Here is a 13,073-nt window from a genome sequence, read left to right as displayed (position 1 = left end):
CCTGCATGTATAGGATTTCCTTAGTTCCCAGGACAATGCCATAAAGCAGTTCATCACCGAGCATAATGGGCTAATCGTTGTTGATACATAAGTATGGCATTGTTGTCGATTACCTCATGGCTTCAACAAGCTAACTTCCACAACCCATCATTTTCAGCTTTCTACTTTTGGATCCGCAAGGTTTGATAGACACCTCGTCATATAAAGCATAGGTTGAATAGATAGCTCTTGTTTTTATAGGTGCGTAATGTATAAGCTTTATTGACCTGTCAAATACAACATGATGATACAAGATAGCAACGGGTGTGATGGGTCACGTGTGCATTGTCGCTTTGCATAGTGGCAGGCGTGTCAAGTGACTGCTGCGAGTTAAGGGCGACAGGAAGCGCGCAGTGGGATCGATGCATTGGTTATACTTTTCCCTGAGACAAACTCACCTACTCACAGACAATGAGGTAAGGCATCCGCCATGGGTGATAGATCCAATCGATTCACTGTTCTTTATTGACTCGTTCTATATAAAGTGACGATTCCAAAGGAAAAGAAAGCAAAAAGCTTGAGGAAACGAGCGAGTCTCCAGCAATCACTCCTGACCCTAGCAAGGACAAATCGAACGCGCCTTCCAATCCATCAACAACGCTCTCGTCACCTTTTCAACTTGTATCTGGTGGTGAAAGTGATTCCAGCAACGTATCTTCGCCAAGTCTCATTCCTGGATCGTCGACAGAGAAGGAGCAATCAACAGTGTCCAAGACGTTCTCTTTTGGTACAGGAGCAGCAACGGCAGCCACGACGACGGCCAAATCATCATCATTCACATCGACAACGAAGAGCTTTTCGTTCGGTTCATTGTCTGATTCCGGCAATAAGGATGCTTCGTCTTCCAATGTTACAGAACGAGACGCGACCGATGATTCTCCATCATCTTCTTTTGTCTTCGTCTCAGGTCCTTCTTCACCAAAGGAGGGTGTGGAAAAGCCTTCTGAAGAGAGTACTTGTAAGTAGGATGGATGGATGGATGGTTGGTTGTGGTAGTTCACATACTGATGAATGATTGAATGAATGATATATAGCAAAAGCGGATGATGCAACAAGTGGAAAGAGTCCATTTTCTTTTGGAGCTGCACCTTCGTTGACAACAAAAACGCCCTCATCAACAACTGATACATCCAAGCCAGCATTGTCGTTTGGTACACCATCAAAGGAGACACCATCCACTGAATCCACATCAGGAATCGACACCAAATCAAAGTCACCTTTCTCGTTGGGCACTGGATCAGGTGGTGAAGCACCTACATTTGGAACATCAAAGCCAACCGAAGCCGCTACGACATCAAAGGATGAAGCACAATCAAAATCGCCATTCTCCTTTAGTACGTTTGGACAATCGACATCACCTTTTGGTGCACCATCTGCTACTACTGCTACAGCTACGCCATCGTCTTCCAGTGAAAAGACTTCATCCAAACCAGGATCATTATTTGGTTCATCATCAGCAGCAGCCAAAGAAACACCAAAGCAACCCTCCTTTTTTGGATCATCCCCAGCAACAAGTGGTGGTGATAAGGCAACATCAGAGGATAATGCGCCAAAATCAACATCGTTCTTTGGTGCACCCAAATCATCTAGTGATGTGAGTTCGGAAGCATCAAAATCGGGATTTTCTTTTGGTGGTGGATCAGGATTTGGAGCAAAGACACCAAGTGCCGAAAGCACTGCATCGAAGCAAGGATTTTCCTTTGGTACACCAGCAGCAGCATCCAAGACACCTGCTATTAGTGAAAGCTCATCAACCAAGCCTAGTGGATTCTCCTTTGGTACACCAGCAAAGACTACAACGGAGACTGAGAAATCGCCTTTTTCATTTGGAGCTCCTGCAAAGACCACGACTGAAACTACGAGCACATCAAAGTCGCCTTTTTCAATGGGTACACCTGCCAAGACTACAACTGAAGCTGAGACATCAAAGGGTGGATTTTCATTTGGGGCACCTGCAAAGGCAACAGGTACGGCTGAAGCACCAAAGGCCGGTGGATTTTCGTTTGGAGCACCTGCAAAGCCAACCACTGAGACTACGAGCACCTCCAAGTCACCTTTTTCAATGGGTACACCTGCAAAGACAACAACTGAAGCTGAGGCATCAAAGGGAGGATTTTCGTTTGGAACACCAGCAAAATCAGCGGAAGCACCAAAGACTGGGGGATTTTCATTTGGAGCAAAGTCAACGACTGAAGCTGAAAGCACCTCCAAGTCACCTTTTTCAATGAGTACACCTGCAAAGACAACAACTGAAGCTGAGGCATCAAAGGGTGGATTTTCATTTGGAACACCAGCAAAGTCAACCGAAGCACCAAAGGCTGGAGGATTTTCATTTGGAGCACCAGCAAAGGCAACGACTACAAGTGAGCCATCAAAGGGAGGATTTTCATTTGGAGCACCTGCAAAAGCAACAAGTGCTACTGAAGCACCAAAGACTGGAGGATTTTCATTTGGAGCACCAGCAAAGGCAGCAAGTACTACTGAAGCACCAAAGGCTGGGGGATTTTCATTTGGAGCACAACCCAAGGCTACTGGTGAGAGTGCTACTGCACCTAAACAAAGCTTTTCATTTGGATCGAGTAATGAGGACAAGGCACCTAAAGCAACTACGTCAGGTGGTTTCAGTATCCCTAGCTCGCCATCAAGTCAACCAAGTGGATCAGCAGCAACACCATCATTCTCATTTGGTGCTCCACCCACTTCTCAACCATCGTCAGCGGATACGGCCAAAGCAACTATGCCTTCATTTGGCAGTCAACCATCATCAACAGAGTCTGCTACCAAATCGGCATTTTCTTTTGGCGCTCCAGCTGCAAAGCCCACTGAAAGTGCTCCTTCAAAACCATCATTTTCTTTTGGTGCTCCTCCTTCATCATCACAAGCACAAGATACAGCAGCAAAGCCATCATTCTCTTTGTCGACATCAACAACCAAAAAAGATGATACCACAGCAACTGCTCCCAAGCCATCCTTTTCCTTTGGTCAACCAAGTACAACTAATACAACTACCACAACAACATCTGCTGCAGCAACTACATCTCTCTTTTCATTCAGCAAGCCTACTACTACAGAAGCAAGTCCATCAACATCTACACCTGCTCCTGCTGCTGCTGCTACTCCCTCGTTTTCTTTTGGAGCACCAAAGAAGGATGATGAAAAGAAGGACACAACAACGGCTGCTGCATCACCTTTCTCATTCAAGACTCCTGCTACTCCTAGTGGCACTACCTCCACTACTACTTCTACTACTGCTGCAACGGCAGGCACTGGTGGTTTCTCATTCTCATCACAACCAGCTGCTGGTACTGGAATCGGTGCTGGTGCTCCTGCTGTACAAGCCGACGCATTTTCATTCAACAAGATGATTCAAGATATGGAAAAGATTGCATCTCAACCCCCTGGCATGTTCCAAGCATCACTCATGACTCCTGCTTTACGTGGATTACAGTATGTGTTATTGAAAAGAACCATGAATAGGGTGGATGGCTCATCATTAATCATATCATAGGCAAAAGCATATCGTTACCACCACCAACTTTAGGATTGATAATATTCTTTTCAGCACACGGTTTTCTGAACTTCCCGAACAAGCACAACGTGAATTGGATCAACTTGAACAATACATTCGTGCGGAGAGCCAACGCTGCGAGTTTGTCAAGAAGCAAGGTGTACATAAACATGGCAACCTCATCCAAAGTGCACAACAGCAAACAGATTCTTTATATCAGGTAGATATCGTATTCAAGGTCATCATTATCCATGTGCATGTGATCTAACATGAGGTGGTGCATATTAGCAATTGGGAGCATTATCAAGCAGTTTGAAACGCCAAATGGAGCACATTGAGCAATTATTTGACCAGGCGGGCGCTCAGCTTCGTCACGCTGCCGATGCAAGCAATATCATTGAAGCCATCAAGCATCCTGGTAGTTCGGGCCGCTGGTTGTTTGGTTATGGAACAGATGATGAGTAAGTAGTAGTGTCTTTTTGTGATCCAAATGATGGTCGGTTGTGATTGACGAGTGATTTTTCTTTCACATAGTTATTTCGTCAACTTGGCTTATTCATTACAACAGCGATTGGACATTTACAGAAATACTGTCTGGGTAAAGTTGGAAAGGAAAAGGATCAAAGAATGAATGTAAGGCTTATCCATTTTGATATAGGAAATCGAACGAGCAACCGAATCATGGTCCAAGCATGAAAGTCGTACACCACAAGGTAAGAGATGGAAACGAGGATGCTTTGTGATGCAAGAAACTGATGATGTTTAATGGTAGATATTGCACGGATCATGCGTGAACAACACAATACATTTTTGGCATTGGCAAGTCGTGTTGCTGCTTTGGATGAAAGTGTGCGGCTTGAAAAGGATCAATTCCAACAATATCTCAAAATGTACACGTGATCACCCTTATTGTAATACAAAACAACCTTTATTGCAAAATACATGTTTCTTCATCATCCCTCTTTGCTTTACAATGATTGACTTTGTGTGATTTGAGTAAGCACCCATATAAACATTGTTCTCTATAGCTTCTTGATGGACTTGTCCTTAATGATACTTGTAGTTCCTTCTTCGGCTGAGGTTTGGCCAACTCCATTCAAAAGCTAGGGCGTCTCCAGGCAACCTTTATGCTTGGACGAGCGGGACTCCAAAGCGGATCAATGCGTAGCAACAAGCGCGATTTACCTCGTTCTTTTCTGATTGAGCATCGTCAAAACACGTCTAGACCGAGGGGTGACAAAGGGAGTCTTGTGCCGAAGGGCTTTGTTAAGGATCAAAGGTATCCTGGCGTGAACAACTGGTCTCCTAGACAGCTATCCTTGCTGTGACAAAGGTTGTCGTTAGTTAGGGCGTAATGCCATTGGCTACTGTGCGCTGGCAGATTGGTTGTGAGATGCGATGAAGGGCACGCTAGACCAAGAGGTGACAAAGGGAGTCTTGTGCCGAAGGGCTTGTTAAGGTTCAAAGGTATCCTGGCGTGAACAACGGGTCTCCTAGACAGCTATCCTTGCTGTGACAAAGGTTGTCGTTAGTTGGGGCATTATGCCAATGGCTACTGTGCGCTGGCAGACTGGTTGTCATTACCTTCATCACTTTGGGGTTGTGCTGTTTATTGTAAAAAGAGGCAAGTACATAAAGCGAGAAAATCTAGCATATGACTAACAATGTATCGTATCAACTCGATGTGCAAAGTGAGAGTCTTTCTCGGAAGGTTACTTTTTGCAAGAACCATTTTGGCGCGCGCTTTGAAGAAATCACATCCTCTATTTACGCAAAATGGACTATCTCAACCACCCGGACGCCGAGGATTTTGAAAAAGAAGGATCACCTATTCAGGCGTTGGATGACCACATGGCTCACTTAGAAGAAGTGGCTCATGCTCAATCGGCGGACCTATAATCACACTATTCTCCTTCACTCCCAATGGTTGACTTTTCCTCCTTGAGGTTTTTTAATGCACCATCCCCACATCCTACATTTTATTTATCTGTATACATAAGGTTTTGTCAATGGGTCGACCATTCGCTTAAAGGGTCAAGGGCAACCAGTACCCAAATAAACGTATAACTTTTGCAAAGCGAGATACAGGATGACCAAAGATCTCCTCCGCCAAAGGTAGTGGAAGAAGGATGAGAGGGTGAAAGCGGAAATACAGATGACATGAACGATAATCTATTCAGAAGCTTCGTTGAATATAGGAGCATGTAAAATACAGAGCTTGTTACCCATTACCTTGAAAAATCAGATGAACTTATAAAGCAACATCACTTGACTCCGAAGAAGGAAAGCTTTCTGCTCAACCCAGAGATGAGCTATGTGGACCATCCGCTCCAATAAACATCTTGTGCTTCTTCTCCGTGATCTTCAAAATCCTTGGGTTGACAAGAGTATCAAGATGTTGTGTATGATCACTTTCCTCATGTCGCATGGCTCGCTTCTGCTCCTTGTTGTGACATAGTCCAAGTTGCTCAATAGATTCAACACTGTGGCTCAACAGTTGCTATATGTACGACCGTTTCAGAACAAAATAAAAAAACAAGAGTAGTTCCACTTACCCCAAATTTCCAGCAACTGGTCATCAATGGTAACAACTCGTCCTCTTTCCTTTCAAACTCGGTCGGTACATGGACTTTGAGCTCCTTCTTCATGATGTATACATCTTGTTGAAGTCTTGAAAGCGACCATACACGGATGGCATCACCTATAGAGGAGGTTAGTGTTGGTCAATATGAGTAAATGATCGATATATATACCGGGGGCATGCGCAAAAAAAAGAGCTTGACCTTGCCACACCAAAGAACACCGCTAGCTTCTAGGCTAATAGAAACACATTAGTTACGTTTTCTAGTAGCCTCCTTTATCACTTACTCAAAACCACAGATGATGATTCGCCATTGTGCTCTTCTAGAAACTGTAGCCATCCATCCCATAATGACAGCACTGGAAAGAAAAGTTACAACCTGAACTTTATCAGGAAATTTTCTTTTACCTTTTACACCTTCCTCGGATTCAGCGTCGTTATTTTGATCTTCCTGATCACTGTCGACTTTCCTTCCTCGTCACCGTACACTTGTTCTTCCTCATCACCGTGAACTTGTCCTTCCTCTTCGTCATGAAAAGACCTTGCGACCTTTGATGATGATGCGTCTCCATCTTCCTCCTCTTTTCGTTGTCTCTAGCAAGTAGTGTTTCAAGTAAGCCAACATACATAATCATATAGCGCAGATCAATATACAGCAGTAGAAAAAGCTTTTTGACTTACATGTTTGTAAAAGTGCATGTATGTTTGTAAATCTCGTGGCATTGTCGGGCAGGAGTCTTTCTTTTTATAATCACTTATAAGCCTCAATTCATGCTTGGTGAAGACCTTGTCAAAGGTGTATGTAGCTCTTGCCATACGGACCAAGGACGAACGAGTGGCACAAGCTAATGTAGGCATGTATATGGTTATACACGTGATAGCAGATCCGGATGATGATACTTACCGTTCCATGTGAAGTGTGATGCCTTATTGATATAATGTATCCTCAACGCATGTCCCCGCCTCCAGTGTCCATTTCTTGCTTTTCTCTATCTCCTTGCAACTCGACCAGGCGAAGATTGCTTGTATGGTGGTGTACTTGATAGCTGATGAGGAATCATCCATTGGAATCCGTATGTAGCATGTACGTATGTCACCTACAAAGGAGTCCCAAATTCCCTATCAGATTGAGAGGTTGCCTTTTGCCTATAAATATACATACCACAAAGGGTCCATCAAGGAGCACAGCCAAATGCCATTAGGCAACAATGAACACGCCAAGTGGTAAAGCAATGATGTGAGCTATAGGTGAAAATAAAAAAGGATGAATGCATGAGTATCCTCATTTTGTGGATCACCCAAAGGCTATCCTTGAGACTTACCAAAGGCCATTGATGAAGATATGAATACAAGCAGCAGAAAGAAAGGGCTTATGATAGTGTCGGTGACAAGAGCCTTGTTTATATGTGAGCGGGCGTGAGAATTGTTGTCATGATGGATCGAACTGATAAAGTGGTCAAGCACCATGGAGTACTGAGTCAAAGTGAGCGGAAAGTAACAGCGTTCCAACAAGCTTTTCCAGCACACTTGGCTAGTGCAGAGCGACGCAGCGGCCACTTGATACAGGCTGGGACTTGAACCCAAAGAGATGATGATGATGATGCCCCAAGTTGCATTGCCTGACCAAAGAACCTATCCAATTCATTATTAGCACACACACAATAAACACCCTTTTCATTGTTTGTTTCATTGTACTTGCCTTTTCCATACACACAAAGACCCGTTGTTGTTGGTTACTGGAAACCGAAAACCATGGTGTAGTATAGTTGAGCCGAAACAAAACGCCAAACCAGCCAACGTCTTGAAACCAAACTTGCCCTCTATACAAGCTGACGCGTCAATGGAACCAATTCGGCTGCAACATTGGACTCTGAATGTACCTGTTGACACCAAGCGTAGAGCGGGAATAGCAACGAGCAAAAGGAAGCAACCATATCGCCATGGCAACCACCAACCACCAACCACGCTCATTCCTCAGCATTTGGACACACACTCACTCCCTGACAATGCATGTTCAGAACTACATTAACACCTCACAGCCAATAAGAGCACTCTTTGATAATACATTACCTTGATCGAGATGTTGTGAATGGAATAAAAGCAGAGGAGTGAGAAAGAGAAGAGAAGCGTTGTCTCAAGTCGTGGAGCTACCGGCCCCCAAGTTTAAATCCCCTACTGCTATTACACTGAGGCCGCTCATCAATTACCCTATACACACCATCCACCCATCGTCGTCATCACCCTCACGATAGACAATAGGTACACGTAAATAAAAGAAATGATGATCCTCACGTATAGCAAAAGGGTGTGTGCCATTTTACACTTTACATGATAATGATGATCCAACAACAGCCATTGCCTTTACTACCAGGTTACCTCGAATCAAGAAAGTTAAATGATGGGAATGATGGGCTGGAGCAAGACAATCGTTCGTGTGCATTTGGATTGGACAACAAAGGTGAATGGAAGGAATGGGCTATTAGCCGGCAGTTCACAAATAACTTACCAATTTGATTCTTCTGATATTGGATGATGCTTCTGTGTTTGAGCGTTTTTCAGTCAAATCCCATCGGATCAAGATAGTTGAAGGATGGAAATGATGAGCTGGAGCAGGACAACCGATCACATGCATTGGGTTGGGCAACAAAGGTGAATGGGAGGAATGGGGTATTAGTTGGCATTTTATGAACTTCCCTAAATAGTGTACAAGTATCATGCATCACCTGTGAAGGATAGCAAATTCCTGCAATGATGAATATTACGAGTTCGGGTAATGTGTTTGCATAGACGTGTACATATTATTAAGATGGGTTGAGGTAAACGGATAACGCAATACAATCGTTATTCTCATGGTACTATGGTAAACTCGGAAGAATAGCCTTGATGGGACTTGACCTCACTACAAGATCGATACAATAAAATGAGCCAAGTTGTATGTTGCATAAATAAGTGAGAAATCCTTACCCAGTCAGCGTCTTTTTATGGTGGCCAAAGTATCCAATTCGATAGGTCCCCTCTTTACATGACAATGATGAGCTCATCTCGTTGTACTACTTTTGTACCTTTTTCAAAACCCACATACCAGATACGTTGTCATCGACATGCCATTCAATCTTGGCTTGGGACAATCCAAAGAGCTTGGCCTTGTAAGAAAAGTGAAAGCGTGTATCATAATCATGATCGTTTCGAATCACCTTCCAAACCGAGGACGTGTCGTTGCCATGCTGCTGCTGCTGCTTTTGCTCAATCGTCAAGAATGTACCATCCAACTTGACGTTGTTGCGTGGATTACCAGCGACAAAGGTAGCTGATATTACGGGGTGATCCGCTCGTGAAAAGTTGCCATCCTTGGTTTCTACATCCTTGATAATGTCGCCAAATGATTTGCCCACGCCGCTATTGTCGGCAGGATACGATGGCGACAAGTTGAATGCTTTGCCAGTATAATCAGGTAGCTTTTCGGAATCTTGAATTGGCTCATTTTTGGCCATGGCCGTAGCCAGCTCGGTAAACACTTGAATGTAAGCTTCCAGCGTGTGTGGTCCATAAGGTGTCTACGTAACAAAAATAATAACATGCGTGTGTGCGTGTGAGTCATCGTAGCTCTTCCCATTTGCTGCATACATGTGTGCTACGTTACATACCGAGGCACCTTCATAGCGTTGCATTTGGTATTCTTCGTAAGTTGCACAATAAGACTAAACAAAGACAATAAAAGATGAGCTGGTTTGACAATGAAATGAATGCTTCGTGCTCGTGGATACTTGCCGCATACGAATTTGCAGGGCCTGATTGAATGACCAAAGTGTCATTGTTTCCCACACCCTGCTCAATCAACACCTTTTTGATAGCTTTGCGAAGACGTCTTCCACTCATGGTGGTCATTTCGGATGGTACAGCTGCAATAAAGAAATTCCCAATGCGTATCAACTGCACGTCAATGATACTTGGCTGCCATTCATAAGGAAAGGTGATCTCGCCTGTATTGAGAAGTACGGGTTTTGGTTGTTGGCATTCTTCTTGCCTTTTACTTGGCTTCTTGAGCAAGTCAGCAATAAGGTCCCAGAATGGATTACCATGAGTGGTATTCTATGGATGTCATCATGTGTCAAGGGATAAGGGTATTAACCATTACTTGAATCACATACCTGATAAAATACAGAGAGTGCAGGTCCATCCGTTGTTCCGGCAGCTACAAAGAATGATGTAAATGAAATGCATGTTAATGTAGCAACGCCTATTTTCCATACCAAAGGCGTATCCCTAATACACAAAAGATGTGAGCCAATACAAACTTATTCGACTATTACTGTAAGTACTTTACCATAGCAGCTGGGCATAGTGATGCATTGGTCCCATCTTCTCGTTTAATCACTGCATTGCTAATGTCCCAGTACTTTTGGCGATAGTCAATGGGTCCTGATAGGGTCATGAGCTTGTCACCATGATCAAAAAGCTCGATCGCTTTATCAGCTTGGTTTTGACCAATGATACGATTGGATTCAAGGTCGCTTATTTTCCATCCAGGTCCTCTATTTTCCCCACGTACACAATTTAATAAGTTTAAAGTTGCGTCTTTGTGCTGCATTTTAGATGCTTGTATTACCTTCCATTACAAGTAGATGTGCCTGGGCATTTCGTTTCACGCGTACCATCGCATGGTATATCAGTGCCTGTGCAGTAAGCGCCTTCGGTGTTAGGGCTGACATCGCCTTCGTTTGCTTGTGCAAAAGCAGCTACAAAGGATCCCCTGCTTCCTGGTTTTCCATGATTGTAATGCTTTTCAGCAGCGTAAGCAGCATAACCCTTGTTGTCGCCATTGACCAAATGATTGGTATTGTTCACCGAGACACCATGTACAGCAAACCTTGGGAAAAATCAAGATTACGTGAGCTCACAATGAACCATAATTTACTCAAAAGAGGAAAAACACAAACCAATTCAGTAATCCAAGGCCATTGCCATCTGTGTCGCGGAAACCAAGTAACGTCATGTCTTTGTCCACATCGTACTTGTACTCGGCACGCTCCTCCTTGGGATTAAGCAAATAAGCGGCTGGCGAACGGTTAATGTTGGTATCCAATAGTTCACCACGAGTGACAGTGACGCTGCCATTTTGTAAATGATCGTGGGCACGAACAATGGCATTGACAATGCCCTCCACCATAGGCTTTGTGGTTTCTTCAATCCATCCCAGGACACTGATTTCATAAAGAGCTACATGTACATCGTTTGTTGGTCAAACAAAGTCCTAAACATATATGGGCAAATAACCCAATCCTAGTAAATTCTGTACCATGTTGCAAGTAGCCTCCCATGCTGCTGTGGGAATGAGTGCTTGAAAGCATTACGTTCTGCTCTGTATACACCTTGTTGCCATACAATTCTTGTAATTTCTTCACCACTCGCTTCTTGACAATGTCGCCCATGGATTGGGTATCCGTATTGACGAAGACAACGCGGTCTGTATCAGTGGCAACAATGAAGGCTCGTGCAAAGATGCGTTGCAGAATGCCCTTGTCTGTTTGTCCCAGCTCAGCATATCCCATCATCATGATCTCGGCAGTGGGGCCTGTGATATCACCAATGCCCACGCCCACTTTGAAAGAGGAGTCATCTTTGGCAGTAGCACCACACATCCACCAACAACAAATCGATGCATAGATCAAGAGGAAAACGGATCGTATCAAGACCATTTGAGAATAGTTAAAAGGAAGGGTACAATGGGATTAGAGGGGAAAAAAGTGAATGGAATGGGAAAGAGGTATACTAGATTATGTCTTTGAGAAAGATAATGCAAAGGTATATTATATATCAATGTCTTTTGTGATACAAGTCTTGTGCAAGACATGGCCCAAAGGCCTGATTTATTGAAAGGAGCTGAATGAGTTACCAGGCTAGATACCGCTCTTGTACATCCACCAAACAACAATGAGCTGCCAAACATGTTCAGGCTGTTTCACAGGCAAAGGCTGCAGTACTCATTCCTCTCGATCAAAGCAATCGCAAGAGCAAGAAACACACTACTTTGATTCTCTACTTGAATTGGCAGCATCGACGGACCAGCATGGCGAGAAGCACCAGCACAGTAATCACGACCACGTTATCCCAACGATCGTCAGTGTCTTATCCAACAATGTGTATGCATCGCAGGTGGCGTTGCTTGGAGCATACCAGCAGCTATCCTTTAACGACTTTTTGGAGCTTGTACGGAGGTGTCATGAACGTCATATCAATGGCATGTTGATTGCTTGGTGTTGGCAGTATTGCAAGGAAGATGGCAACGAGTGGCTCAAGCAGATGCGTGGCAGTGATGATGCTACAGCCCTTTGGGATCACCTTGACGGTCAAGCTGAAGTACATGAGGTATTCAATGGATTGGAAGAAGGATCAGCAGGACGTGTCAAACGATGATGCTTGAATGCACCCCCTTTCCCTCCTCTCTTAGTACCCTCCTATATCCTTGTTGTTTTTTATTATCCTCCTTTGTGAATGTTATTATGATGATGATGATGATCGGTTATCAAAACAAAAAGAACCCAGTTGGAATGTGTGTGCGCGTGTGTGTGAATGTTGAAGGTACAATTGTGCTGCATGTATGTGTGTGTGTGTGTGTGTGTGTGTGTGTGTGCGTTTGTGCGTGTGAGAATGCATGTGGAATAACAGTTGACTGAAAATGGATGGGTTATTGTTGTGCCTCTTTGATGCGGGGGATTAAAGGGGGTGGGCTGTCAGACAAAGTGAAGCTAAAAGGGTAGTACAATGACTTGTACTTGTTACCGATACGTTGGTATTCATAATAGCATAGCAATAGTAGTAACGGGACTCAACGATGCTAACACTATCTCTTTTTATCCAAATGGATCATAGGGTGTTGTAACAGAAGATGCACGTTTATTTCAAACATGATATGGTTCACATGGTTACTACGTTTTGTGTGTGCGT

The 13,073-nt window shown here is 43.9% G+C and overlaps 4 protein-coding genes across 4 annotated transcripts; 2 read left to right on the top strand and 2 right to left on the bottom strand.

Moving 5' to 3' along the window:
* Positions 1–450: 450 nt before the first annotated feature.
* Positions 451–4,447, top strand: O0I10_008183 (uncharacterized protein; the record flags this gene model as incomplete). Its single annotated transcript, XM_058488190.1, has 8 exons — positions 451–455; positions 525–997; positions 1,074–3,486; positions 3,548–3,767; positions 3,836–4,008; positions 4,082–4,145; positions 4,206–4,260; positions 4,320–4,447. The coding sequence occupies 8 exons, from the start codon at positions 451–453 to the stop codon at positions 4,445–4,447; spliced, it is 3,531 nt and encodes a 1,176-aa protein (XP_058341083.1).
* Positions 4,448–5,843: 1,396 nt separating this feature from the next.
* Positions 5,844–7,460, bottom strand: O0I10_008182 (uncharacterized protein; the record flags this gene model as incomplete). The annotated part of the gene is made up of 6 exons (XM_058488189.1): positions 5,844–6,047; positions 6,103–6,248; positions 6,301–6,330; positions 6,416–6,451; positions 6,537–6,602; positions 7,451–7,460. The coding sequence occupies 6 exons, from the start codon at positions 7,458–7,460 to the stop codon at positions 5,844–5,846; spliced, it is 492 nt and encodes a 163-aa protein (XP_058341082.1).
* A 1,515-nt stretch (positions 7,461–8,975) lies between these two features.
* O0I10_008181 (uncharacterized protein) lies at positions 8,976–11,824 on the bottom strand (the record flags this gene model as incomplete). Its single annotated transcript, XM_058488188.1, has 11 exons — positions 8,976–9,027; positions 9,093–9,144; positions 9,211–9,682; positions 9,773–9,826; positions 9,897–10,217; positions 10,277–10,320; positions 10,379–10,391; positions 10,453–10,660; positions 10,735–10,995; positions 11,066–11,345; positions 11,425–11,824. 11 exons carry the CDS (start codon positions 11,822–11,824, stop codon positions 8,976–8,978), a joined length of 2,157 nt encoding a protein of 718 aa, XP_058341081.1.
* Positions 11,825–12,059: 235 nt separating this feature from the next.
* Positions 12,060–12,542, top strand: O0I10_008180 (uncharacterized protein; the record flags this gene model as incomplete). Its single annotated transcript, XM_058488187.1, has 1 exon — positions 12,060–12,542. The coding sequence occupies one exon, from the start codon at positions 12,060–12,062 to the stop codon at positions 12,540–12,542; it is 483 nt and encodes a 160-aa protein (XP_058341080.1).
* Positions 12,543–13,073: the final 531 nt, after the last annotated feature.

The sequence above is a fragment of the Lichtheimia ornata genome (genome assembly GCF_029851405.1).
Source record: "Lichtheimia ornata isolate CBS 291.66 chromosome Unknown scaffold00042, whole genome shotgun sequence".
In the NCBI taxonomy this organism is placed as follows: domain Eukaryota; kingdom Fungi; phylum Mucoromycota; class Mucoromycetes; order Mucorales; family Lichtheimiaceae; genus Lichtheimia; species Lichtheimia ornata.
This window is presented reverse-complemented; position numbering and strand designations above follow the sequence as displayed.